This window comes from Melopsittacus undulatus, chromosome 9 (assembly GCF_012275295.1).
Source record: "Melopsittacus undulatus isolate bMelUnd1 chromosome 9, bMelUnd1.mat.Z, whole genome shotgun sequence".
In the NCBI taxonomy this organism is placed as follows: Eukaryota; Metazoa; Chordata; class Aves; order Psittaciformes; family Psittaculidae; genus Melopsittacus; species Melopsittacus undulatus.
Genome location: NC_047535.1, coordinates 24,260,628 through 24,285,685, shown reverse-complemented (window position 1 = coordinate 24,285,685; position 25,058 = coordinate 24,260,628). Strand labels below are relative to the sequence as shown.

Genomic DNA, 25,058 nt, shown 5'->3' with positions numbered 1-25,058 from the left:
TGGGAAGGATAAGCTGAGAACACCCGAGTCAAGTGCAGGCAGTCACCTGAACAGGAGCTCCTGAGGCAGTGGACAGCCAGAGGGTGAATGGGATCAGCGGAGCATGATGGACAGCTCATGATAAAGAAGACTTCAAAATGTGGTTACTGGTTTGCAACACTGGAATGCTTTACTAAGTGGGGCACCAGCAAGTCCCTTTAGTGGTACTTCTCACTGTCTGCAGATATAGGTGATGTATTTATTACTCTTTATTGTACTTTGGAACTAAATATATCTACAGCACCAGCAAACCAACCAAAGCCTGTGGAGAGGGGATCACAGTCTCCACGGTACTGACCACTATTCACACCAACTTATCTTTAATTTAAGACGAAGACTGAAAGTGTGACCCCTCTGCAGGGAGTAGCAGCAATCCCATTGACTCAGTGGGGCCAGAACACACCATTGGAAGGAATTTCCTTCATTTCAGGTCTGAAGAGTTAAAGTTCTTGGATTATACAAAATGAGAAACAAAGAGTTTTAAATGATTTATTTGATTTCTCCACATGACCACAGTTATAGTTTTACATCAATAGGGTCTGTTACTACTTACAAACAGAATGCATATTAAAATGAAAGCACTCCTTTCTTCCCCAGAGTTACAAAAGGGGTCTCAAGCCTCCCCAGAACAGAAGCTTCTTGTAAGCATAATGGTTTTTGAAGTCTCTAAGAGTCTGCATTCAAGACCTAATTCTAACAGTTTAATACAACTCAAAGCTGATTTAAGTTCCTAGCAGGAAATAGGCAACCTCAAAGTGACTGCAGACGTAGAGTAATGCTAATTTACACACTATGTACAATTTAGAGAATTCTCTATTCCCCCCACTGGTCCCTTTTCACCACCCCCTTTTCTCTCTCCCAAATTTGATCTTGTTATTGGTTCCACTTTTCTTTTAAATATATACACAATAATCCATTTTGCAGGCAAGAAGTGAGATGGTATTTTACAACGGAACAGCAAAATGCATGCTTAACTGCAGAAAACACACAGCTTCATATGGAACAGCAAGTCAACATCTAGAGATTCATTGTTTAAATATCTGCTGACTGTCTTTCAGCTCATTTTATCAAGAAACAAGAGGCTTCTGCTGCATGCAGTACATGATGGGAAAATCATTTTACACTGCATGTTAGACTTGGCTTTTTTTAGCAATACAAGACGCACATTATATTAGGATGAACTTTACTTTTTGTTTTTTACATTGTTTTACATTTCATTCTTAACTTAAAAAATAAAAACCCCAAATATATATTTGATTGTTGTCCCAGAAAAGATTTTTGTTGCCACACCTTCATTCTTTATGTTTTCCTTTCATTTGTTCAAATCAGCACGACTACTTTGCCGTATCATTGATGGGAAAAAGAACTGTGGGCACTGTGCAGTTCTGTACCAGTTTTTGCTTGGCAATGGCATCTTAGGAAACTCCCTCTCAATTCTACTCCTGCCTGCAGGCTGAAAATCATTTTTTGACCCTATTTCAGTACTGTCATTTCCCTGTGCTAGGCATGGTCCCCACTGCTCTAAGCAATTGTTAATGAAGGATGGAGCCAGAGAGGATATACTACAGCTCTAAGAAGCAGCAAAGTTCTGAAGACTTGTGCTGACACCCAGACACATTTATTTGTTTAAAGTACACACAGAGTCTAAAAAACAAAAGAAAAGATCTGGTTCACTGTTTCTCCTCATTGACTTGAAATACTGGAGTTTACAAACACTGTGCTCTTCTGTGACCAATTTTGTTCTACAACCTAGCCTCAAAATGATCTGTGATTTTACACATGCAACTTAAAGCACAATCTCTTTTCCCACATGGACACGAAATCACATGTAAGTGGTTTTTGCATGCACATTTTTAACATCTCCTGAATATTTAATCGAAAATTAGTGGTCAAGCAATGTGGCTTCCTGTGAAAATTTAGATTATTTATATGTAGCTCTAATTTAAATTAATTAAAGGGGTTTTTAAACATAAAGCAAATGCAGACCTGGGAGACTGAACACCACCATTGTTAATTACCACACCAGAGTTGGATTTTTCCTCTCCACTGCTACCGCATGTTTTGCACCTATTCCATACACACGCCTTTTACTTACAACTCTGCATCTGAACTGAGGACAGATTCTGTCACTCAGTGAAGAGGAGTATTCTTACGCTTTTTAATTATGTTGTAATTAAAAGATGCAGTTTCTGAAAGATGTTTGTACCTGAATGGTTCTTTATCTTTTCTGGAACAACCTATAAATTACAGTTAGACTCTACTATTGGTACAGATGTATGAAGAAAAGTCTACATATTGAAATATGTTATCACTTTACTTCAACTAATATCAACAGTAACACTGATATATTTTGCAAATATACAATATGTAGAGTGTAGCCTCACACTAATAACATTAGATGACATGCAGACAGTTCTACTTTCCTTTATAAGAACAGTATATAGTCTTTAAACTGCAAAGAACAGAGCCTCAGGGACCCAGGGGAGCCCTCTTAAGGTGAGCAGCAGAATTCAGAATAGAATGAGTGATACTTAAAAATCATAATGCAATTACTCATTGTTTTTATTTTTCATGAAGTTAGAGGAGAAGGGGCAGAAAGGGGAAAACATACTGCACATGTGTGGAACAAACGTGGACAGCTTGAAACAAAAGGCTAAACTCTAGATTGTTGTATTTGCCCTCTGTGGAGGTTAACAAAGTGCTCAGTTTGCAGTTTGCTGGTATTGTGATATTGATGGCATGAAAGGGAAAAAAATTACTCATCCTCTCTGCCCTCCCCCCCAGATATCAGAGATGCCATGAGCAAGCCAATATGGAAAGTCACTCTCTTGTTCTCATGCCTTCATCATTTCTGACCATTTTATTACCATTAAATAGAAACTCAACTGGTTGTTATTATAATTACTTTTACCCATCTCATACTGGAACTTTTTGCTCGTCCTCTTCAAGGTTAACTTTTAGGCTGGTACAGTTTTGCAGTTGTGATTCCTTTGTCTCTACTGTTTAGGTGTAAAGTCCTTGCAGTGGCTCAAAATGCTGAAACTACAAAGTAGGCGCCATGTATAACTTTGTACAGGATTTCGTGATAAAAACTGTATATCAATTTGCAAATGGTTTGATTACAACACATAAGCAACAACAGCACAGCCTATTTTTATGTGATGTCTTGCCACTAACTGGACTATGAAAGTGAAGGTTTGAGCATAATCTCAGCCTGCTGAGTGCTGGGTACTTTCAAACTTACAAATGTGATGAGTAAAAATGGTGAAGCCACTTTGTTGCTAGCACATGGCTACATGGAATTACATATTTTTTATATATATATAAAAACCCTATACTAAATTCTAAAACAAACCTTCAAGTTTTAGAGCACTTCCCCTTGGAAATGCTCAGACTAGAATTCAGCTTCTTTGGGGGTAAAAATGAGAAATTATGGTGAAGAGGAAACAATGTAGCTGAGGAAGATGGAAGTTTGCCATTGTCATGTTTGAGATGAATGTTTTTGCAGTGTGTACATGCACCTGTTGTCACTCTTCATGTGTGTTCCTGAAATCGTATGTGTACAAAAGAAATGTGGATCATGTAAATTCACAGTTATCACAGCCTTTAAAGTGTCTAAGAACTTGTGTGATCAATGCTTCAAGATGACCGCTGGGCAAGAGTCACCCTACATTGCTGTGGTAGAATTACTGCATCGTAACGAGTTTGCTTACCTGAAATAGCAGAGCAGTTATAATACTGATTACGTATGATACTATCGTGTTAATAAAATAAGGATTTATACAAAGCAGTATTGAACTACAACATTTAAATGCTATGTTACTTGGCACATTTAGTAATGATTGCTTAGAAACCTTAGCAAGTCCTGAGGACTTGGAGTGAAAATACTGACGTGTCTGAAATTTCTTTCTAACGTTTACTGTTTTTGGTCTACTCTTTCATACGCTATTCGTCTATTATACTGTCCTATCAAGTAAGTGGAATTCCTTGTAAGGTCTATATTGCTAGTTTTGTGGACTGAAAAAAATTCTTTCCGAGCACAAATGTTAACTATACAGTATATATATATATTTATATGTATATATTTATATTATATAAAGTTTACTTACGTACTTTCATCAACCATATCAGGTCTACTTATTTATTTTGCCCATTGACAATAAAAGAGCAAGAATGCAACACTTGGTTCTGTATCACTTTGTCCCTTTTTCCATAGACTAAGTTTTTATTATGCATGTAAAATTGTCAATGGATTTGGTGAGAAAGGTCGCTTTACTCATATGCAGCAAGCAGCACGTTTTCAAGGCAGTTTGGAAGTAAGAACTAACCAGATGGTGAAGTTCTATTGAGTAGATAAGTAAAACCAGTACTGACTGCACTAACTTGAATTATTTTATTTAGTAACAGCAAGCCTGTAAGCTCACACAACTCAGTTAAATCACCTAGGTAAAAACTGACAATATTACTTGGTGCTTCCTGTAAGTGCCTTTGTAACTTGGTTTAAAACTACAGTTATTAGGAGGGTCAATGAGTTCTAGACTATTGTGCTGATGCCACTGTGTTTGGGCTTAGTGCTGGCTGAAGTGGAAGGGGGCGGTGGTGGCCCATGGTGATGCTGAGGGTGAGAAGAGTGTGCTGGGTGTGGCGCTGGGTGAGGGGAGTGGGAATGCTGAGAGTGAGGGTGCTGCATGTAGGGTGTGTGTGGGGAGTGTGCCGCGTGTTGGGAGTGGGGCACATGTTGGTGGTACTGGTGTGGGTGCTGGAGATGCTGGGGAGGGTGGTAGTGGTGGTGGTGGTGGTAGGGTGGTGGGTTCTGCTGCATGTGGCAGTACTGCGAATGGTGAGAGTGCACTTGAGCCTGCGTCTGCCCCTCGCCTGGCCCTGCGTGATGCATGGCAGAAGGATGCTGTGAGTGTTGCTGATGTGGGATTACTGGAGGGTGCAGAGGTTGCTGTGATGAGCCGGATGGTGGATGGCCTTGGGAAGGTGGCTTTCCCCTTTTACTACCAAATAAGGAACCTAGGAGTGAGGAGGAGTTAGGCATAGTCTGGTGAGGGCGAGATGGACACTCTCGGGTTGATGTAGCTCTTCGGCGCATGTGAGGACTGCTAATGATGGACCCCTAAAAAGAAATTAATAGAAATAAAAATTAAAAAAATCTTAAAATGTTTAAAAGAAAAAGTTCACACTGACCCACAAACTCCTTCAGTGCTTGCATGGGTGGACTATGTTAAGGGTTGTAGGAAAAATGTCATTTCCACCTTCTCTGAGCTGCCAAGGAGGCACTCGTGCCCTTCTTGGGGGATTTTAAGCATTACATGTTCTTCTCTCTGTACGTTAATAACAAAAGCTATGACTTTAAGTAAGAAAAATGTCATGGAAGAGTAACATGACAGAAGACCTTGGAGTGTGTTTTTAAAGTAAAAATGCATTTTAAAATACTGCAAAAAATACCATACTTGCCTTTTTACAACAAAAAAATAAAGCTACATTAAATTAAACCTAAATAGCTAAAACACAGAGCAGCAAATACTACTGTTACAATTCTAATTTCAAAACACTACTTTTAACTTTATGTTTTTATAGTAGTTTTCCACTACTGTATGCCACAGTGCTGCTTCTCAAGCCTATCTCTGAGTTATGTGTGAAATGGAATCAGGTCATTTTTGCCACTTAGGTTTCTACGGGACTGGGTTCTTCTGACCCAATGATGTCTATGATTTAGTCTGGAATGGTGTATTTAGTTGTTGGTCATTTGGGGTTTGTATTGTTTAAAAAGAGCTATGGGACACAACAGTATTTAGGCAAAGTGTGCTAGACTGAAACTACAATCTGCCTAAAGCAAACACAAAAAATAAAGTCAAAAGAAAAAAAGATAAAAATAAAGAAAAAAATCTGCAAGCTGAATTCAGAGACATGAACAGTATATATAAATGGTTTGAAGATGAATGAAATCTCATGAAATCCACATTGAATTCACCTATCTTAATCGGTTTTTTCCTCCCATGCCCTATCTGTGCAATTCCATGGTGTCATGACTGCATACATTGAGCAATTTAACTCGAAAATAAGCAATGGGAATGGTTGAGCATGAAAGTTGATAGTTGTAGCTAAATATCAAACAGCAAGAACGGTGTACTTGGTAACAAAAAGCAAGTGGGCTTTTAAGCTGGGACCAGACTGAAATGGTGGCAAAAGGACACATCATACTCATTTAACCATGCTTGCAGGAACAAAGGGAACAAGGTTAGCTCAAACCAAAAATAGCATTGGTCTAAAACAAGCTGTCAGTGCTTTTTAAGCTGGAAGAATACGGAGTGAGTAGCCTAGGCATGCATTTTATTTGTGGCAGGCAGGTTATATGTTAGAAGAAAAAAGAGCAAAAAAATATGTATATAAAAGAAAGGTTTGAAATGCACATCATCACATCCAGCTAGACATCAGGAACTTCCTACTTACTTCCATATTGCTGTCTAGCGATCCTGCACTGCTGCGTCTCCCACGCTTGCCTGCCCAGGACATGCAACACCAGAGATTAGAGATGAGACAAGACCCGGGTGAAAAACAGCTGCTTGCCCTGCATTGCTACAGCAGTCTAAGTGCAACTAGGGGCTGCGGGGTTAAGATGGCACTGGACTGGTACAGCAGCTACAGAGGCAGAAACTGCCATTTTAAGGCCATTAGTTACATTAAGTTTCTGTACCTGGCTGGTTTTTCAGAGGCATTGTTGTTGTGAATCGACTACCGTTAGCGGGGTGTGATTTTTTAAGTAGCTGTATAACTCTTCCAACAAATGTGTTTTAGAGCATCTATGTTTAGTAGTATGGTTATGATGCTGGACAACAACAATTTTAAATAGTTTGATTTCCTGGAATCTAATTGTCTATGAAGTTCCTTTCTTTAAAGACTGGTAGCATTGATGTATACTGGTGAGGTGGTGTTAATTTAAATACAGAATCTAATATTGGCATATTCTGATCTTCGTGGGGGGGACACACCATTGGGGGGCATTGGTTTTATCATTCCAGTTTCAGTTCTGAACATCAGTGGATTTCATATAATCTTCTTTCATGAGGCTTAAAAAAACTAAACTTAATTTTTGATCAGTCTGGAATCTGTCTTGACATTATGGCTAGATTTTGTTTGTTTAGCTGTGCAGTGCTTAAGCTTTAAGTCTGATGGATTTGTTCTCCCACATTCCCAAACTGTCCAAAACATTTGCCTGAAACTACAACTAGAACACCACTGTTTGCCTAAAGAGCCAGAATAACCTCACAGGCTACAAGTAGGACACAGGATCCTGGATGTTCTCTCTCATTGACACTCCCTGTAAGTCTTATAAGACCAGGATGATTTAAAGTGCCACCTCAGGATCCATAAGCACAGCTTTGACCTGGATGGTCCAGGGATGCTGCCCCACAACACAAGTTTCTCTTAGGAGCTACAGTTCTCTTTATGCTACTGTAACATTTCCCCCTCTCTTACTAAATCCAAGCATCACTCCTCAGTACAAACCTCTCTACACTAACATTGAGTTGAGAGGAAGGTGTTTGTGGTCAAGTTGTTTTGGTTGACCTCTTAGATTTACTGGAATTTTGAACAACTCCTCTGGACAGGCTCTTGGTCAAAAGCACTTAATCTCTTGCTGCAGTTTTAGGCTCATCAAAGCCATAACTGTACTATTTTATGAGCTCCCCAAGAAAAACTGGGTTTGATAATCCCTTATTTTTATTTCTAGTCAGGCTATGACATTTTTTTTTGCTCCAATGACAGGGTTAATACTGATTAATACTCAAATCCCTCCTGCTTGCTGATACAGAAACACTGGGAAAGATAGCCATCTCTTGACTTAGCAGGAAGTATTGCAAATAAGACTGACAGCTGCCACAGATCATTAAATGTGGCCAAAAATGAAGGAAACCAGGAAAATCTAATGACTTTTGCATGAAGCAGGAGACAAGTCTCTAATAAAATAACCATGGCAGTATATATGGACAGAAAGAGACAGATGGATTTTTGCTTAGAGCAACTTCAGGGCAAAGTAGTACTACCAAAGTACTACTTTGCTAACTGTGCTAAATAGACTAAAAAACCTAGCTTTGCTAAACCAGAAAAATCCTACTTAATATGCCTGTAATTTCCTTCAGATAGGCACTATCTCTACTCAGAGCACTTTGGGTATGTTCTTAAAAACAAATTGAACCCAATTCTGTATTGACCTGGAGTGTGATAGGAAAGCTGTTAAGTAAATCCTCTAGAACATTCCCCCTCCCAATGTGTGCTTATGCAAGACTCTTCTCTGGTGTTCGAGGTAGCATCCCCTCTCAGAAATGCTTCCCTAGAGCTGCAGCCTTCCAATGCCTTTCAAGGAAACAGTGTCCCTCCACTAGCACTGGATGGAACCATAACTCTATATTCACACAGTAACTAACTGCTGTGATCTAAAGCAAGGTGATATTTATCAAGAGACAAGTTTTGCTTAATATACTACTGATCTACTTGAAATTTTTAATTTATTTTTATAAAATTAAGTTTCAGTTAATTTAGTCTTTTCTGATTCATTCCAACAAATCATTGATGTTAGATATGTACACTCTTGTAAGAAACACCTTTAACTTACATCTGTATAATATGTCCCATATTCTCAATCATTCTCTGATTCTACATATGAACATGCATTACATGGGACACAGAATATTTCAAATTTAAAGTAGAAATACGAAGCGATTAAAATATTTTTACAAACTGAAACATGCCAAAAGAAAAATCTGTTTCATGAATAAAAATCCATTCTACCTTGCAGAAACTGATCACACAGATGTGCGGGTCATTACAGTAAACCTCAGTATTTCTCACTGCTACTCTGTATTTCTTGAAACTGTTCATTGCCAGTGAGATACACTGATATCTAAACAATGTATCTGGCCACGTATATCTTGGGAAAAAAGGTTGGAAAAAAGTTCTAAATGAAGGTTTTGGTGAAGCAAACTAACGTAGCAGTTCTTCTACAACAGTGGGCTGTTACAGTAGCCTCCAAAGGCTGTGAAAATGATTTTCTCAGCAGTAACAGAATCTCTAACCATCTAACTACCCATCAGCTGATGGGTACTACCCAAGCTGACCTGATTAAAATTACCTACAAAACAGGCTCTGATCACTAGAGAGACTACTTTTAGGGTGAAAAGACTCTTTGTAACCTTCACATTTTCATCTTGATTTCTGGGAGAAATAGGTATATTCTTAAGATCACACACTGATGATGAAAACAGTTTCTTAGCATCTTCAAAGAAATTATTCTCCAAATACTGATTAAGCCTCAGGAGATGAGAAAACAGCATAACCACACCTTGCCTTGCTGAACTCCTTCACTGCAAAAACAAACTGCGTCTCTTCACTCAGAAAAGTTGCTGATATGAAGGTGTTCATAAACAGAGTGGGGCATCCAGCCTTGTAAAATGATTTCACAAAATTGGGATATCACAAAAGATATCACAGAAGACTTGATTCATACAAATGCCTTTTGTTTTAAAACCCCAGTAAATTCTATCATGCCCACTACTGTTGCTATTCCACTGAAGAATAGGAAATACAACAGTGACAAGGGAAGAGATGGGAAGAATCCCTCCCTAATTGGAAAGTTCTTCTAGTAAGGGAAAAAAAGACAGCTGGTTCCCTTCATTAGATGTAGTGCAGCAAAATCCAGGGGAGAGGAAGGAGAAAATCACCCAATAACCCTGCCTGCATCTGGTGGGGGACTGTCCCATACCACCCATTTAGCAGATTAAGAAGGGATTCTGTGATTGTATGAAGCCAGAGTCTCAAGGGGATTACAATGCTATTCCACAGTATTTTCCATTACATTTTGTGATATAGGAAATTTTAGAGAATAAATGATGGAAGTGTTTTTAAAGCAGTCATCAGTCACCAGTGTCTGTGATTGTTTTGAGATAGCTCGGGAGATTATGAGACAAGCATTACTTATATTAATAGTGACCACTGACTACTGTGCAGATTCCAGTGTCATAAGGGCATGCCAGTTGTGTATTACTGAGGCAAACCACAAATGGACAATTTTTAAACCAGTGCAGTGTGTAAGTATTACTTCCTCCTCACAGGTTAGGGATGGGGGGAATAAAGCTTGATTTCCATAGGTGCTCACCACTGTCCACTCAATGTGAAAGCAGGGGGTCCTCCAGCAACCCAGAGTCACTGGAGTTCAGACTGACTAGTCAAGAAACTTAACCCATGCAATCCTCCATGCTCTGCTTAGGTGACCAAATAGTTCTTCCCATGTACTAATAGCCATGCTGACCTTCACACCTTTCCCATCTTCCTGTAAACCTACTTATTATGTGATTGTATATGGACTGAGTGGTGAAATGTCCAGAATTGGATTGGGATCTCTAAAACTCAGCTTTAACCCCATTACAATTTGTTTGTCTTCTAGTATTTTAATGTAAATTAAGAATTGAGAAGTTTGGGACAAATAAATTCAGCTCTTGCTTGACTGAGGCTCAAGCACATGTAATAAAAATTATATATTCTGCTTTTGAGAAAAATAGAACACTAAATACTTTTGACACAGTCACATTTTGGACTTGCTGATCTTAAAGGTCTTTTCCAGCCTAGCTGATTGTATGGTTGGTTGCCACATTCTCTTTTTATTCCATGGAAAGAACTGTTAATCCACAATGAACGATAGTATCTTTTAAATCCAGAGACCTTCATGCATGTCTTTTTTGCAATTATGATTTAAGCTATCACGGCAAATGCATGAAGGAACCACCATCAGAAAGTGATCCCTGACATTGTTACCTGACAGAAGCCTTGCCTTTCCATATGGTGTACAGTTTAGGATTCGGAATAATTCCGGCTATCAACATCCATTAGGTCCAAGAAGCTTATGAATCATCACTCTTTTTCCAAGAGCCAAATATAAAGTGGCTTTCCACAGCCAGCATTTACTGCTGTGATATCTGATAGAGTGTAATGAACTGTTTTGCTAAAGAGTTTTGTCATATAGCCATGCAAGCAAAATGCTGCCCCATCAGATTTCCCCTTCCTTGGATAAAGGTTTAAAAACATTCATTTAGTTTCTGCAGTGTTCACTGGCAATTCCCCACCTTTCTGCACAAACATGCAACCAGGCAATCTGTTCATGTTGATAATTTATTTCTGCTTAAATGTAGAAAGGAACTCTTTACAAATCCACTTTCATCATGCCTTTTCCTACAGAAAGACATATGTCCACACACTTGTTCCTCTATTTCTACTTCTTGTTCCTCTGCGTCCACTACTCCTATTCCTCCTTCTTGCTGATCTTGTGTTTCATCCACAAAAGAAGAATTATGGCAACTTAACTCAATAGTCTTTTAAAGAAGCAGTTTAATATGGTATAATGACTGGGCTGCAGTATCTTGCTAACTGAAGGGATGTCTTTGTTTTTCTGTGGATCATCTGTCCCTTATTAAAAATAAATCAATAATGAACCTCACATGCAAGCTACTCACTGAGAAAAGGCAGGAAAAGCATGTGTAATCTCATGACAGTTACTACACCAAATAACAAAGCACATAACAGGTATGTAATTTCTCAAGTCAGTTGCACTGCACAAGACCAAACAGAAACTCTCCATAATTCTCAACTTTTAAAGTTAAAATTAAGTTTAGTTGGGTTTAACAAACTCTTTGATAAACCCTCCAGTCTGTGATTTCTACTGTTTAGTATGGAAAAAGTTGTTTTCAGTAATAAGCATGGCAACTGTAGGCATGCCTGTTGAAACGTGAAATGCTTTCATGATTACAAATACTTGTTTATTGCATAAAACCCAAAACATGACTTTAAACACATGGCAATGTTTGAAAGACAGGGTTGATAAATTCCTATGGGATGAATAAAATTAATCAGAGATCACATTTGTGGGTACAGACACCCACTGAACTCACATATCCAACAATATGGTAGTTCTCCTTCTAATGAAATTAAAACAACACAGAAGGGTGATGTAAGTACCCTCAAGAGATGTAACAGTGGTGAAGACTAGTGGCTTGATCTAAAATCCACTGAAGCCAATCGAGCACCAATATTCAACTTCAGCTGATTCTGGATCAAGTCCTAGGTCTTTTTAATGAAGCAAATGGACATATGAGTATGAAAGCCTAAACAGAGAATAAAATAATTGAAAGAGCTCACTTTCTACATATCTGTGTGCACACACATATACCCACAGAACACAGGCTGTAAGTTCAGTTTACAACAACTTTATTTATTGCAGCATAGCTAAAATCTTTTCTTTAGTTAAGAAAATGAATAAATAATGTCTACTACCAAAAATATACACTATACTGAAATTATGACTATACTGTAAATCATCACTGCAATTAAAAGAACAAATCAGAGTGTATAACACAGACTATGAACTAGCAAAATTTATATAGTTGCTACTATCCCCAGAAGAACTTTCTGAATAATGGGCACAATGTTCAGATATGGCTTCCTGTAAATGACAGGAGTCACACTTAATAGTGATGGACAAGGTTAGTGCCCATGGTAGCCTGTATTACATGGGTATGCCAGCTGTGTGTTACCAAGGCAGACCATAAAAGCAAAGCATACCAAGCTTCCCCTGGCTTTCCTTTGACTAAAAAATCACACCACCACTGCTTTCCAGTCATTATCTGCATTACCAGTTAATTAATCTCAAGACACATCAGTGGTTTCATGGGCTGTCAGTATTCTTGGCCACTAGGGCTTCTTTTATTGTACTGGCAATAGTATTTCACAACAACCTCTTTGCAAGAATTGGGAACTGTATCTTGAGTTACAAACAATAAGGGAGCATCAGGGGCATGCTGTATCTGAATTGCATAGCTCTAGACAGAATTTAGTAGGGCTTCACTCAATTTCATTCATCAAGGTGGTAACACAGGTACACTTGAGCACAAAATACACAGAAAGCGGTCATTACACAGAGACCAGTTTCTTATTTTCTTTCTAAGCCTACTGTATGAAGGGGGAGAAGCAAAGGGGAAGAAAAAAAGAAAGGAAAACTAAGTGGGTTACTCCTAGCACAAGTCAATCATTACTTTTATAAAACACTTACAATTTTTCCTCTGTCTTCACTCTCCTTTAAAAGCATACATAGCAATCTACAACGGTTTAAATGCTTTCAAATAGTGGTTGCTTAATAGAACAAGGGTAAAGAAACAAACAGAAATTAAACACCAACTGTGAAAGAGGAGCTATTTAAAACGTTTGAAGTTTCAGTATGACTAGTTCTGGAAGCCCACTGTGCACTGGGCTTTCTATGCATCATTCAGGAATCTTCGCATGCACTAGCCAGAGCAGGGAGATGGAGGCAGTGCTTACCTGCTTCAGACAAGTCTCTCAGGGAGCTGCTCAGTGCACTCCTCTTCAGCCCCTCCCCAGTGGCATAGCTGTCATCTAGGCAAGCTCTGTTCAGTGTCCCATTGCCAGAGTCTTTTTTCAGGCTGGAGCACTGAGACATGCTTGGTCGCACCACACCCTTCTGTTTTTCTAGTTCAGCTGAAACAAAGAGAATCATTTTGCAATTAATTTTTACTGAGTATAATGAAGGACATGGTAACATCACGATCTTTAAGGTCCCTTCCAACCCTAATGATTCCATAGTTCTATGATCCTATGTGATCACATATGGCCGTGAATAATAAGAGTTCATTTTGGCACTGTTAGAGAGTAACCTCACTGGTTACTGCCAGAGAGGAACTTCATCCCTATACTAACAGCTTTATGTTACAACACACAGAAGAAAGGCTATTCCTCATGAGAAGAAACAGAAGGTAAAATTCCATGTTTAGTCAGAAACTCAGAAAAACTTATTTGAAGGGCCATCACTGAGCATTTCAGTGATGTAAATTATCCCTAGAATTCTTCCTGTAATAGATCCTACAAATTACAAATCCAGCTCTCCTCTTGCCATTTGTGGTTTGTACAGGCTAAATTTCCACTGCAGCTACATTGCAGTAAATAGTAGTCCGTGAACCCAGCTGGAGCTTCAGATATCATTGTGGTTTTGTCTTTCTAGAGTCAAAGCCATGGAAAAAACCTACATTATTTTCAACTTTCAAAGAGTTCTCATGTTATTTGTGTATTCAAGATCTTCTTATTTCAATTACCTCAAAAATGCTCTATCATATGTACCTTTGTACTTACACTCTATTCTGTGCTTTTCCATTTCTTGAACCTCTGCAATTGACTCCCTCAAATCATCTGTAAACTTCTTCCTGTCCTGAGGATTTGGTGCATTGAAATTTATGAGTACTTTGATATCTGCTCCCGGAACAGCTGATGTGAGCCGAATACCATTAGGATAATCTAGAAGAAAAAGTCAGGAAAACCTGAGCTCGTTTTATTCCAGTCATTTTTAATAAAAAAACCACACCAAAAGTTTTTACTAATATTACCATCCAGGGGACAAAGTCAGAGAAAGAGAAGTCTAAAGGCACAGAATTAGAATGAAATGTATCCCTGAGATACACTAGAACTGCTTAACTGTCAAGATGCTGAATAAATACTGAAAGATAGTCTTTATGCAGCTGTTACTACTCAGATACAATGTATGCTATAAAAGGAAAATCCCAAGGGGGACCCACCCCCATTTAGGGGATATTATGGACATCCCCATAATAAAAGACAAATTTTTTAGCAAACTCTCTTTGCCTCTTTTCTAGCTGCACATCTGAGAATACAAATTGTAACAGCTGGTTGTAACTATCTCCTGGTTGAGAGAGGTTTGTTTACAGAAAGATAGGTTATAATGAAGACATCTTCTGCTGTAGAAAACAGCATCACCCTTTGCTTGAAGCACAGACCTGTGGAAATGGGATGTCAGAAAGCTCAAAGTGCACATTCTAATTCACAATAGTTTGTTTTCCTCCACTGCCTGATCTTGTTGGTTTGCTAGAGCTCTCAAAAAGCCACTGAAGTATTCAGCCTGAAGTTCAAGTGCTCCCATGTACTAGAAATTCATTCTCTTAAGAACCAGCAGATGATGAAAGGTAGTCTCTTCCCTCAAAGCCATCAGGTGTCAATGAGAGTTAAAATACTGAGAAACAAGTGCAAATGCAATGCTTCATTAAAAGGACATCTTAACTTCCAAATCAGTTGTAACTAGAAGTGAAGCAAGTCCATGTACCATTCTCAGGTGAAAAAAGGTCCCAACTACTAGAAGCCCCAAAGGTGCAGAGGAGAAGGAGGAAGCAAGAATCTGGGGCTTCTGCTGAGGTCTGATATCACGGTCTCGCACAGAGGTAACACAGCTGACCTGCTGCTCCTGACCAGATGCATCTACCCTCAATCATATAGAACAGCTACCTCAAGGCGTCTGCTGCTGTAATTCAGAATACAGCCAAAACCACCACATAGGGTGTTGAGCACTGTCACTGGAGAGGCAGTGAGCATTGCCAGAAAGTGCACCACGTGGGAGTAGGGGAAACAGAAGAGCTTCTGGAACTAAACAAGAAAGCTTGGTAACCACAGTCACATAGGCCGCCTTCACGTATGAACAAAGAACAAACTTCCACATTCTAAACACACAAACATATTTGATTACCAGAGGTACTTCTCCACGTTGTATTGATTAAGCATCAGGAAACATGGATTTACTGGCTTCACAGACACTCTCTTTGCTAACTTAGCTATCTAGCTGCTAACCCCTTCTAGTTTGTCAATGATTTTGACTGAAAATGTAAAATGTTATTTCCCTTATGGCCTATTTGTTTACTAGAGATATATGACACCATTCTCCTTATTCTCCCTTTCTGAGCTCATCCATCCAATGGAATTGGCTTCTATCGTTAGCAGTGCATCACTTGAGGGGTGGGGTGAAGTTTTCTATCATTAGAAGTCAATTCTTCTATCATCAACACTAATCATGTTGCTCAGCCTCAACAGTAGCCAAACCAGTATTTTTGCTTTTGCTTTAGTGACATGAAATTTTATCCACTGGAAATCAGGCATTTCTGACAGCTGATACACACAAATCTACTCAATAGCATGATGGCTCTGGCCAAAATACTCCAAAGCTTGCTGGGGACAGGGGAAACCAAGCATATGAATTTTACAAACCAAAAGAGGAGAATACTTCTCTTTCCCAACTGGAAAATACTTCATTCCACCTAACAGGCACTGATCCTGGAAACGTAATCAGCTCAGTGACTCACTGTAGTGAATTCACCTTACAAGCCCAACTATTCCTACTGAAGTATCTCAGGGACAATGCTTCTACTTCACTGAGATGAATCCAACCCTTTATTCCTAGTTTCTCTACAGCTATTTTTAAGTTGCTTAATGGGGTGTTTCTGTTTAGCATGCTTATGAAATAGTTAATATATTTAACTTGACATCAGAGGAATTCTATATTCTCCTATTTCCATCAAAATCCAGGAGAGAAATATTTGGCCTTCCTCTCAAAAAATGAATTTTATATCATATAATGCATGCACAAGAGAGAAAATGAATGTATTTACATATAAATAACCTGCAAACTACATCACTGCTGCAAGCTCTATGAAATCTTTCGTTTTGAAATCTCCAGATGATTTGACTCAATAACAGTGGCTTCTTTTGCGAGAGATGAGCATTGGAGCACATTCTCAAGGACAAGCAAAAACTAAGAGCCTTCCAAAACAGAAAATCACAGAAACTGCTGAATGTCACACTGAACTGTATCCAGCTGATTGGGAAGGTCAAGGCCTGGTTTCCAAACCATGAAGTCAGGTCAAGGAGACTCTCCCGATGTGCCACACTGACCGCTGTGCTCTGCTGTGTAGTTAGTGATGCTATCTCTGGGCTTAAAATCATGGCATTAGAACTCTGTTTTTTGTTGGGATTTTGTCTGGTAAGACTAAGTTTGACAAGCATTAACGATAAGAAGAGTTGATTGATGCAGATTACAACTGACATAAACAAGAGGCATCACAAAATAGAAACTTTAATCCAGACTCTGTTTTGCATTTATATTTGAAGGAGTATGTATTACCTAGGCACAAAGTGGGGACATAAGTCAGGAAAACAAATTAAACAGTGCTTTGAGTTACACATATCATTATGAGAGCCATTACTTGTTATTATAGATTCAGTTCCAGCTAGCTGTACCATTGACTCAGCAGCAGATAGATTTGTTTCTTTTCAAACATTTTACAAGTATTCACAACCAACACATTTAGCAAGTTTTGGCTTCTGACTACAACCCCAAAGACCTAACAGCAGTCTTGCTGTTTCTTATGCTGACACCATCTAAAAACTTTAAAGTTTTAAACTTTAGGGCTAAGTTAAGTTGAGAACAATTTTATTCCTAAATTCAGAATCAAGTCCTGTCCATCCCTTTCACTCACACATATCTTTATGGTCTTCTACATTTTTGTCTGAATAAAATGGTTATCTAAAAAGAGAGGAAGGACTTACACTGATTCTCAAACAGAAGAACTTGCATTCCATAGAGGGAAAATGACTGTCGAAAACTGTATGTAACAGAGTTCTTCTTCTTCTGAAAAATCTTGGTCACCTGAAAGTCATCAAATAAACCAAGTTAAATATCCCTTTGACCATATGTATTTGTGGAAAATTGTTAAGAGTTAACATATGAGAAAAAATTTTATACCACAGAAAGCTATAATTTGCCAGAAAATAGCAACTTGTCATTTTTTCCTTATTTTTAATGCATCTGATGTATTTAGTCTATGACTTCTAAAGGAACAAAGCTTGCTTTGAGGCACTGCTATCTCTTCACCAGAAGGTTTTAATATTTTATCCAGATAAAAAGCCTTTGTGTTCTCTATTCTCCAGAATTCTACCTGAAATTTCTGACAAAAACCCCACATCCATACTGTGCACTGCACATGCTGGCAGAAACGTATGTTTAAATGATCCTTTTAAAAGCTCAGCTGCTGGCAAGCTTTTCCTCACACTTTTTTCTCAGTCTGACTCTGGGCAGGACACTCCTATGGACCTCTTCAGACAAGTTTAATTCTTAGTCATTATTCTCATGTGCTGTGACCTTCTAAACTTGCTCCACTTCTGTGCCCCTCCAAAGACTCTCTTACACTACCTCATCCATGACCCCTCTTTTCCAGATGATTGTACAGCACGTATCTCAATCACAGCTGAGTTTGTGGCAACCTGCACTTTTTGCTACAATAGAAGTAACATGCTACTACTTACCATCAATTTTGGGGTTCTCCTAAAGTGTGAATGCAATCTCTTTTTAAATGCAAGAGGTTTATTTTTACTAGTTCTTTCTAATTTTAACTTTTTGTGATGGAACCTGGCCAACTGACAGCTTTGTTCAATATTATTCCCAAAACAGTTTGATAAAACTACTGACATTGAAGTAATAAAAAATGACACAAAACTTGTAACCTGAAGACAACAATGTTCCATCATTTTACACTTAAGCACATTTACAACTAGAAGGCTACACTCACAATTGAAAGGATATTTTTTACAGTCATTTACTTCCTGGTTTTAAGGTCTGAAGAGATGTAAAAATTACACACAATAAAGTTGTGCATCTGAGTCACGCCTTTTTCATTAAAAACCATCACATTTTTAGTTTAGTTCTAAGGTTCTCAGGTAACAGCCAAATACATTCCAAATAAAGTGCAACAAATTTTCTTATTTTGAAGAGTAAATCAACCAAATAATTACAAGCTGTCATCAGTTTTGTATGTCTGTTTTGCAAAAGACCCATCAAGTTAAATACATACTGAAAAGTAAAGTCAACTGTAAAACCTATTTCAACATATCCTGTTCCCTTTTCAAGAAGAAACATATATGGTTCATAGAACATTGTGAATATGAAGTAGTATGTAATTTTGTTTTTCCACAAATAACTTGAATTCATTATTCCCAGGGAAAAGAATGTCTCTGTTTACCCAGTAAGAAAATGGGTAACCTGGATGCAATTTTTTCTTCATGGTAAAAGCTATTGCATCAAAGTACTTTCTTACACTAGAGTGTAGTAATCAATAAATGGCTTCAGTTTAAGAGCAAATTTTGTATAATGAAGAAGTTGGAGTACAGAGTAATAGGTAATAGACATTCCTCTTTAGGCATGCTCATGCCCTGAATTGCTGCTGGTCCCCTGGAGCCAGGCATTCTGAACACTTCACTAGCAGCCTGTCCACCCCAAGATACATACCACAAGAAGGTCATTAAATAAAAATATTTCTCGCTGGTGCAGTCCAAGCTTCTGAGGTTTATTTGGGTCTGGAACTTCAAACAGCCTACAGTAGCAAACCAGCCTCCGGTGGGGTAGCGAGAGGACCTGTGATAATATAAATATAGTCATGGTTAACAGAGCAAGGGGCAGCCAAGAAAGAGCATCTTTCATACCCACAGCCTTCTTCTGAATACCTCAAATATTTCTACCTTTAAGGCCATAGGACTTTTTCATCAATATACCAACAACAGAGAAATAAAGATTTATATGCCACAAAGTTGCATGATACTTAAACTTCCTCAAAGCTCGTATATAAAGCATTCTCTAAAAGCCCACACTCTCATATATGGATGCCAGAGAAAGTTTTACAGAGAAAGTCTTACTTTGTAGAATGATAAAGCCCTGAAAGAATGTAGGGTTAAGCAAGTGGAAGCTAAAAACAAAGGATGTTGCTTTCCTGAGCATTTTATTGTATCTTTATTAGAAGAAAAGTTGCAAAGCAACTTTAGCTTTTGTGATACACTGATGTTGTATGTTGCTTTTATCAGTCACTGAATTAAGCCAGTTTGTTCATTCCCCAATACCAAGGAAATGGTGACACCAGGAAGAAGTAAATGCACTTTCAGTCTGGCTTACTTGCTCAGGCTGGTAACAAAACCAAGAGTAATTTTCCATTTTCTGATTTGAACTATCTGCTGAAGCTGTCTCCAGAGCTACTGTTTTCATCCTCAACAGAATGCATTTCTTCCAAATGCAAATGATGATATCTTGTTAACAATATTCAAAGAAATCCTTTTAACTTTATAAAAATTTGAAGTAGAGGATATTCTTTGGTAACTAGACACAGATTTATACATTATATTTCTTTGTAAGTCCTCATTCTGCATATGAATTACAAGATGTACTAGGTCAAGAAAACCAGTCAAAGACTGCTAATGCTGCTTCTTCTTCTACATCAGCAGGGAGAAGCAAAAAAAAAACCGCAAACCAAAACTGAGGGTGTAGAAGAGTTTAGGGTTCATTCCTGGTTGGTTAGCAAGTAATTTGGTGAGACTTAATTTTTTCCCCCAAATCCAATGATAACTATGGTAATAACAGATAAAATACTAATTACATTTAATTTACCTATGGCATGAATTTAATAGTCCTCCCTGGATTTGCAAGAAGGTATTTAAGAAAGAAATGTGCCACGTTCTAAAGGAGCCAATGTGGTGAAAAATGCAGGAGAAAGCAACGGTTTCTGTTTTCAGGTTATTCTGGTAACTGAACCTTCAGTGCAAAGCATCAGAAATGAACGTCTCATGTTCTCATTCTCTCCTACCTCAGCTTAGCTTCAGACAGCATACAGCAGCTGGAGATTTGCCTACAGCAGGGTAAAAAAACCCAAGGAGAGTCACTGAGCCTATAAACTTGCAGACAACTACAGTGAGCTCTGGTATTGAAATTTAACTGCAGACAATGCTTTCACTCACAGCAATAGATGAGCTGGTAATATTCCCTTCCAGCCTTTTTTATAAAGGTCACATCTTCCTGTTTGTTTTTACAGTCCAGTGGTACTGCTAGACATGCATCCATGGAACAGTGATAGGCAGTTTTCTGAGGAATGTGAATCTAGGTTTGCATGATTTTAATTGTTTACACAGAAAAAGCAAGAAATACAAGACTGAAAAAACAAATGGAAGTTTAAAGTTCCTTCTTCGCAGTGTTCAGTTCCGGGCCCCCACTACAACAGAGACATTGAGGAGCTGGTGCAGGGCCCGGAGCACAAGTGTGATGAGGAACAGTTAAGGGACCTGGGGGGTGCTCAGTCTGGAGAAAAGGCTCAGGGGGGACCTTATTGCTCCCTACAAGTGCCTGACAGGAGGATGGAGCCAGGAGGGGCTGGGCTCTGCTCCCAAGGAACAAGGGATGGGACAAGAGGAAATGGCCTCAAGCTGCACCAGGGCAGGTTTAGATGGAGCTGAGGAACAATTCCTTCCCCAAAGGGTGCTCAGGCATTGGAACAGGCTGCTCAGGGCAGTGCTGGAGTCACTTGTGCAGACAAGGCCCTCAAGTGACATGAGTTGGTGGTGGCCTTTGCAGTGCTAGGGGAACGGTGAGCCTTGATGATCTTTTCCAACCTGGCTGATGCTATGATTCTCTGGATTGTCCCACTTGAAGATACTAATGCACAATGCAGTTAAACAATAAAATCATTAGGATCAAATTTGGATAAGGCAATCACATTTCACTCCTCTGCTAGGAGCTGATTTCTGTGTTGGTTCAAAAGTGCTTGTAATACTGTTACCATGAAATGGTACAAGTGGAACACTGCAATAGAAGAACAGGTTAGGATTGTTATTGAATATGCCCATAATTTAAATCTGGAATCAATATTTTGCATGTCCATGACCTTTCAGAAGAGAACTGTTGAATTAACTGGCAATATCTTTCTAGTGTATCATTCAATACTGAAACAGGCCAGAGAGAATTAACACACCAGGGCCCAGGTGGAAAGCGAAGGTACAACTATAGCTTTACTGATTTGTTTACTCTTTCCTGGCTGTCTTATTTCTACAGTGATGATGGCATTTGAAATGCAGAAAAAGTGTACTAAGGAAAGGTCTGGAAAACCCTTGGCAATACAATCATCAGTCTCTGGGAAACAGATTTTTAAGAAAGTCTTTGTACTTCAGAGTGTTATCACCACAGCAATAGGAGAATATTTTGTGAAAGAAGACCCATTTTTTAGAAATTAATATGTAATAGAACACATTATTGCAAGTTTAAGAAAATGCTGCCAGCAAAAGTTAGTATAAATTTGGAAGGAGTATGAGAGAAATACCTACACAGCCAAGTCCATGATGCAGAGATCCAATCTACAGTAGAAAGACATATACAAGTGCGTTAAACTTCAGAGAAACACAGTACTGTATCATAGCAAGTAAACAGTCATGGTCTGACTATGACTAAATGCCTATAAAGTAAAAACAAATATTTCTATCAATAAAGGCTGTTGTCTGCTTCCTAAAGTTTCTTTCACACAGTTAAAAGTCTCTCAACAGAAGAATCCTTGAACCTAGAACTCCACAGAGCCATTGTTTTCTTAATCCCCTTTAATTTACAAGGTTGAGATTAGTTTTAGGATTTGAATTGCCACATGCCTGAACAAGAAAAGAACCATGAAGGAAAAATCCCATCTCCCACAGAAGCCCATATATAAACCTAAATCCCCCAACAATTCTGGACAATCAGTCTCACATGAAAGCACAAGTGACTGTCAAATACTGACTTTAGAATATTTAGTTCCCTTCTCCTCAAAATTATATGTAAAAGCTTTTATTAAGGGAATTTTGCTTTCTTTTTCCTCTGCTACTTCTAAGAGATCTCCACAATATTTCCTTACTGGGAAACAGAAGTAAATGACATGTTTAATTTTTGTTGGCAGTCCCTCATTCCCTCCACACATTCAGGCTTGTCTGAGAGGATATTACAAACTTTGAGATCCATGCTCTTTGTCTTAATAAAAATCCCTCAAGCCATCAGTCTCTGCTGCAATAAAGTTCCCAGAGCTGATAAAAAACCTGATGTAAGACTTCAAACCCATGCAAGTCCAGTATGTTTTTGGCTTTATTCTGGGCTGCCTTTGGGGTTACTAACGTGAACACTGTCAGAAGATGACTCTCTAGGACTGGAATTCAGGAAGGCTGAGTATCCACTGTCCCTCGCCACATTAGATACCACTGTTAACATGTAAAATATTGGTCTTGATAGCTCTGTGTCCACTCAACTCCTAAAACAAAAGGGAAAATACTGTGGCCTTCCTTTTTTCCTCCTTTTCCAGCAGATCTTTTGAAGGTTCATTAATTTAGCAAAGTATTTCAGGATTTTCCCCACAACAAACCAAGAGGTATCTTTGGATGCTCAAACCCAGCATTAGAATCCCTGGGATTTGATTTCCAGGAAAGTTCTGAGACAAAAGGACACAATCTTGCCTTACAAGCACCAGTTCACAGAGCTAGCTGCTATGCTGAGAAAGATGCTGAAGTGAACAGGAGCTCTCCATTACTCTTGTAACTTATGGAGCCACAACTGGTAGCACAAAAGTTGAAATAGAAGTCACTACAACATCACTTTAACAAAACAATTCTCTTGAAACAAACATGAGGGCTGCCTAAAAGGCAGATATTTCAGTGTAATTCCAGAACTGTAAAGTTTCCTATAAAGAGTTTAAGACCTCATCACTCCTGAATACCATCCCGCAACAGCAAAATCCATCTGCACTGGGAGTGGTCCAAAATCAAACCCCACCTTATAGTGAATTATTATTTTGATAGTTTCTGCTTTTTGCCATTTATCAGCTAATTTATACTTCTAAGCAATTTATACTTCCAAGCAACTTCTAATAATTCTGTATTGTCTATACTGTACATTGCCCTACATCTCCTTAGGAACTGACAAGCAGCGCCAAGTGAACTTACCGGCTTCTTTCCCACTATGAGTTTTTCAACCTTCTGCACTTGGGATACATGATCCTCATTTGTCTTCAGTTCCCGTTTGCGGATTCGCTCATAAATCCCAATCAGCATTTCTCGGGGGATATCCTCACCATCATCCACACCTGCAGAATCACACAGTGGTTTGCATTGGAAAGGACCTTAAGATCATCCAGTTCCAATGCCCTGCCATGAGAAGCCAACACTTTCTGTTATCAGCCTGGCTCTGAGTGCTCTAAGACACACTGGTACTGCTCAGCAATGTAGGCTTCTTGGCAAGTAGAGGGTAAAACCATAAGCAATCTCTGTTTCCTCTGCTAAGACTAATGCCCATGCTGTCCAAGACTGGTGCTGTGCTTTTTCCTGCTGGTTTGTTCTAGAGCCTCCAAGACTTTTGTCAGCTCACATCTCCTATGCAGTCCTTGTGGAAGTTAGGTTATTCATCACCAAAGCATTCATTTTTGCCCAAAAGCTTGTTGCCCCCAATATGCCAAGACACCGATGGAAATGAAACAGGTTTGAGTTTTTGTTTCACAACTCTAATCTAAAACTAAGTCATAAAAAGGCTAATTTCCTATGTTTTGGGGTTGTTATTCTTTTCTTTCAAGTTTCCTCTTTGGATCTAAGCTCAAATAAGTTAAATAACCCTTTAGCTGCTCGAATCTCCATGTGGCCTCCTTCTAGGAGTAACCCACTGGGAGGAAGCAGAACCATTCTATTTTGCCTCTGTCATATTACTCAACACTGTTCATCAAATAATTTCCTACACAAGAACCTTATCGGCATCCAGTAAAATTAATTTAACTGATACTTCCTGTATGATTTCAAAACCAATTCATTCACTCTGGAAAACAAATCATCAGAATAGCCTAGTTACAGTGTCATTGTTTAGCACTCTGTGAGGATCATGGGTATGGCTTGAATGCTTGATCCTGTATTTTTAATAGCAGTGGAAGGAGTCCAGTTTCAATAGGTGACTTATATATTGATTTCCTGGGGACAGTGAGATGCATACCTATTTTTCAAACAGGCTTTAAAGCAATAAACTCTTATATCCCATTTGGAAGCCAAAATAGAATATCATGTCATCCAGTGGAACAACTGCTCACCATGATAAAATACAGCTTCTTTGCAACTACTGGTGAGCAAAACTGCCTCTGTTCTGTTTTACATCAGCAAGTCTTCCACAGACCACCCTGTGTGATCCAGTCATTTGCAGTGACGGGCAAGGCAGCCTGTTACAAAAATGCCTACAACCATAAGAAATTGCTGGCATTTGGGGTAGGGCTCACAGAGAATGTGCTGCATTCAATACAACAAATGTAACTGTAGTATTATGCTAA

The 25,058-nt window shown here is 38.7% G+C and overlaps 1 protein-coding gene across 2 annotated transcripts in view; it reads right to left on the bottom strand.

Moving 5' to 3' along the window:
* Positions 1-514: 514 nt before the first annotated feature.
* Positions 515-25,058, bottom strand: part of IQSEC1 (IQ motif and Sec7 domain ArfGEF 1) — a 70,706-nt gene continuing 46,162 nt past the window's right edge. Inside the window, exons 7-14 of one of the 2 annotated variants that reach the window (XM_031049232.2) lie at positions 23,701-23,840; positions 22,069-22,098; positions 19,220-19,345; positions 17,485-17,584; positions 14,233-14,394; positions 13,408-13,584; positions 6,499-6,548; positions 515-5,161 (exon numbers count right to left, since the gene is read on the bottom strand). In XM_031049232.2, the coding sequence (XP_030905092.1) occupies positions 4,574-5,161; positions 6,499-6,548; positions 13,408-13,584; positions 14,233-14,394; positions 17,485-17,584; positions 19,220-19,345; positions 22,069-22,098; positions 23,701-23,840 (1,373 nt within the window). In that variant the 3' untranslated portion in view covers positions 515-4,573. The remainder of the gene's footprint in view (positions 5,162-6,498; positions 6,549-13,407; positions 13,585-14,232; positions 14,395-17,484; positions 17,585-19,219; positions 19,346-22,068; positions 22,099-23,700; positions 23,841-25,058) is intronic. The other variant, XM_031049234.2, reaches the window with a different exon arrangement.